Source organism: Nicotiana attenuata, unplaced genomic scaffold (genome assembly GCF_001879085.1).
Source record: "Nicotiana attenuata strain UT unplaced genomic scaffold, NIATTr2, whole genome shotgun sequence".
Taxonomy (NCBI): Eukaryota; Viridiplantae; Streptophyta; class Magnoliopsida; order Solanales; family Solanaceae; genus Nicotiana; species Nicotiana attenuata.
Window position 1 is genome coordinate 123709 of NW_017673023.1, and position 3183 is coordinate 126891.

The window sequence follows — 3183 nt, forward strand, 5'->3', positions numbered from 1 at the left end:
GGAGCAGAGATGATATCACAAAACCCTTCCAAACAACTATGATAGTAGCTTGGAATGTGAGGGGACTAAACAAGGTGTTTAAGCACAAGGAGCTAAAGGAGTTCTTGAAGGAAAATAAGGTGAAGATGATAGCAATACGTGAACACAGAGTTCATGAAACAAAAGCTGATCAAATCATAAATAAAATAATGCCGGGGTGGAGTTGGTGTCACAATGTCACAAATTCCTGTAAAGGCAGATTATGGGTAATATGGAATCCAAAATTTATGAACTTCACAATCATAGAGAGTACTGCTCAAACTATCCATGGACAAGTTCAAATGGTGCACAGTAATACAGAATTCCAGTTCACTGCAGTGTATGGTCTACATACAGTATAAGATAGGAAAGATATGTGGAGTTCACTCAGGAACAGAGAGAAACAAATCAAAGGAGCATGGTTGATGATGGGGGATTTCAATGCAGTCGTAGGGGTGGATGATAGAATGAATGGCAGAGAAGTGCAAGATCATGAAACAAAAGATTTTAGGGAGTTACTGGAAGATTATAGCCTAACTGAATTACCAACTGTTGGGAAGTCATATACATGGACAAACAGCCATGTCTTCAGCAGAATAGATAGGGCAATTGTGAATGACCAATGGATAACTAGTATGCCTCCAGTACAAGCACATGTAATGGAGTCTCTCTTCTCCGATCACTCTCCAATATGCATAGAAATTGAAGATTATTGTGATAACAAAAAGAGGCCTTTCAAGTTTTATAATTGCATGGTGGATCACCCTGAATTTGAAAAGATAATAAAAGAAAATTGGTACTCACAAGGAAGGAAAATGGCAGCACTTTGGCAGAATTTGAAAAATGTTAAAGAAGCTCTGAAGAGGTTTAATAGAACAGAATACATGAATATCACAGGGAAGATAAAAGCTAGCAGAGAACAGTTGAAAGACATACAAAGGAAAATGAACCATGCAGACATACCAGGGAGTCTATTTGAAGAAGAGAGGAAAATACTAGCTCAACTGGAAAAATGGAGTATGATAGAAGAATCAATATACAAACAGAAATCTCGTGTGCAATGGCTGAAGGAGGGGGACACTAATAGTGCATATTTTTTTGCTACTATGAAGGGAAGAAAAATGCAGAATCAGATAACAAAGCTAATGGATAACAAAGGATGTGTATTGACAAAGCCTAAATGTATTGAAGAGGAAATAACTGGGTTCTATAAGCAACTTCTAGGAACTGCTGCTCAGAGTATCCCTGCAATTCACCCTGGGTGGATAAAAAATGGACCAGTACTTTCAAGGGAGCAACAGATGCAGCTTGTAAGACCTTTTACTAAAGAGGAGGTCTTACAAGCTTTAAAGGGGATTGCTGATATGAAAGCACCAGGAGGAGATGGCTTCAACTCATACTTTTTCAAGAAATATGGCATATTACTGGTGATGAAATAACTGAAGCTGTGTTGGACTTCTTCAACACAGGGAAGATGCATAAGGCAATTAATATTAAAGTAGTCACTCTAATTCCTAAGGTGAAGAATCCTGCTTCTATCAGAGAATACAGGCCAATCTCATGCTGCACCACATTATACAAGATTATATACAAGATGATAACATGGAGGCTAGCACAAGTGATGAACACCTTGGTGGATGAGAGCCAAGCAGCTTTTATACCTGGAAGAGTACTAACTGACAATATTCTACTTAGTCATGAGCTAGTAAAAGGGTATGGAAGGAAAGGTACTTCTCCAAGATGTATGTTAAAGATAGATATGCAAAAAGCATATGATTCTCTTGAGTGGGGGTTTCTGGAACAAGTACTCACAGGACTATGCTTTCCCAAGAAATTTGTGGAGTGGATCATGGAGTGCATAAAGACAGTGTCTTATTCAATAACCATTAATGGGAGTCCCACTGCTCCATTTGCAGCTAAAAGAGGAGTGAGACAAGGAGACCCAATGTCTCCACTATTCTTTGTGCTAGCAATGGAATACCTAACAAGGATACTGAGGAACTTGAGGGAGCAGCCAAATTTTAACTTTCATCCTAGGTGTGAAAAATTGCAGATTATCCAACTCAGTTTTGCAGATGATTTGCTTTTGTTTTGTAGATGAGATGTGGTTTCTGTGCAGCTGCTATATGATTGCTTTCAAAGCTTCTCCAAAGCATCGGGTCTAATTGCAAACCAAAACAAAAGTTGTGTATACTTTGGGGGAGTAACAGAAGCTGGGAAACAGGAGATACTGCAGAAAATTGGATTCACAGCAGGAGAACTTCCTTTTAGATACCTGGGAGTGCCACTGAGCTCCAAGAGACTGTCAATAAACCAATGTCAACCCCTTTTGGATAAAATGCTGGCAAGAATTAAGCAATGGACTGTGAAATTCCTAAGCTATGCAGGAAGATTACAGCTGGTTAGAAGTGTGCTGATAGCCATACAATCCTTTTGGTCTCAGATCTTTCCTCTACCAAAGAAGATCATTCGAGCAGTGGAGACTATATGCAGGAAGTTCCTATGGACAGGTGAAGCAAATACAAGTAAAAAAGCTTTGGTGGCATGGAATAAGCTATGCAAACCAAAATCAAAAGGGGGCCTAAACATCATTGACATGGCTACATGGAACAAGGCTGCTATGCTGAAGCATTTATGGAATATATGCAAGAAGAAGGATAAACTGTGGGTCAAATGGGTTCATGTGTACTATACTAAAGGGAGAGACCCCTGGACAGTGGAAGCCAAACAAGCATCGTGGATAATGAAGAAGATTTTACATGCAGCAAAGTATATCACTGAAGCAGGATTAGAGATAGAAAAGATTCTGATGGCTGGAACATATTCTATCAGCAGCATGTATAACCAATTACGTGGAGACCTTGCAAATGAGAGTGTAAGCTGGAAAAGACTGATTTGTAACAATAAAGGGTGCCCAAAATAGATCTTCATTATCTATCTAGCACTACAGGAAAGATTATCTACCAAAGACAGAATGAGCAAATGAGGGATACAAGTAGAGCAAACATGTCCACTGTGTGAGCAAGAGTTGGAGAGCCATCAACATCTCTTCTTCTCCTGCAGGTACTCGGCAGAGATATGGAGTAAGGTGCTAACATGGCTGGGAATAACAAGGCAAGTGTATAACTGGGAAGATGAAGTTGAATGGGCCACAAGCAACATAAC

General features: G+C 39.5%; 1 protein-coding gene across 1 annotated transcript; it reads left to right on the forward strand.

The window, feature by feature from the left end:
- Positions 1-392: 392 nt before the first annotated feature.
- Positions 393-1457, forward strand: LOC109215219. The gene has a single exon (XM_019379239.1). The coding sequence runs from the start codon at positions 393-395 to the stop codon at positions 1455-1457; it is 1065 nt and encodes a 354-aa protein (XP_019234784.1).
- Positions 1458-3183: the final 1726 nt, after the last annotated feature.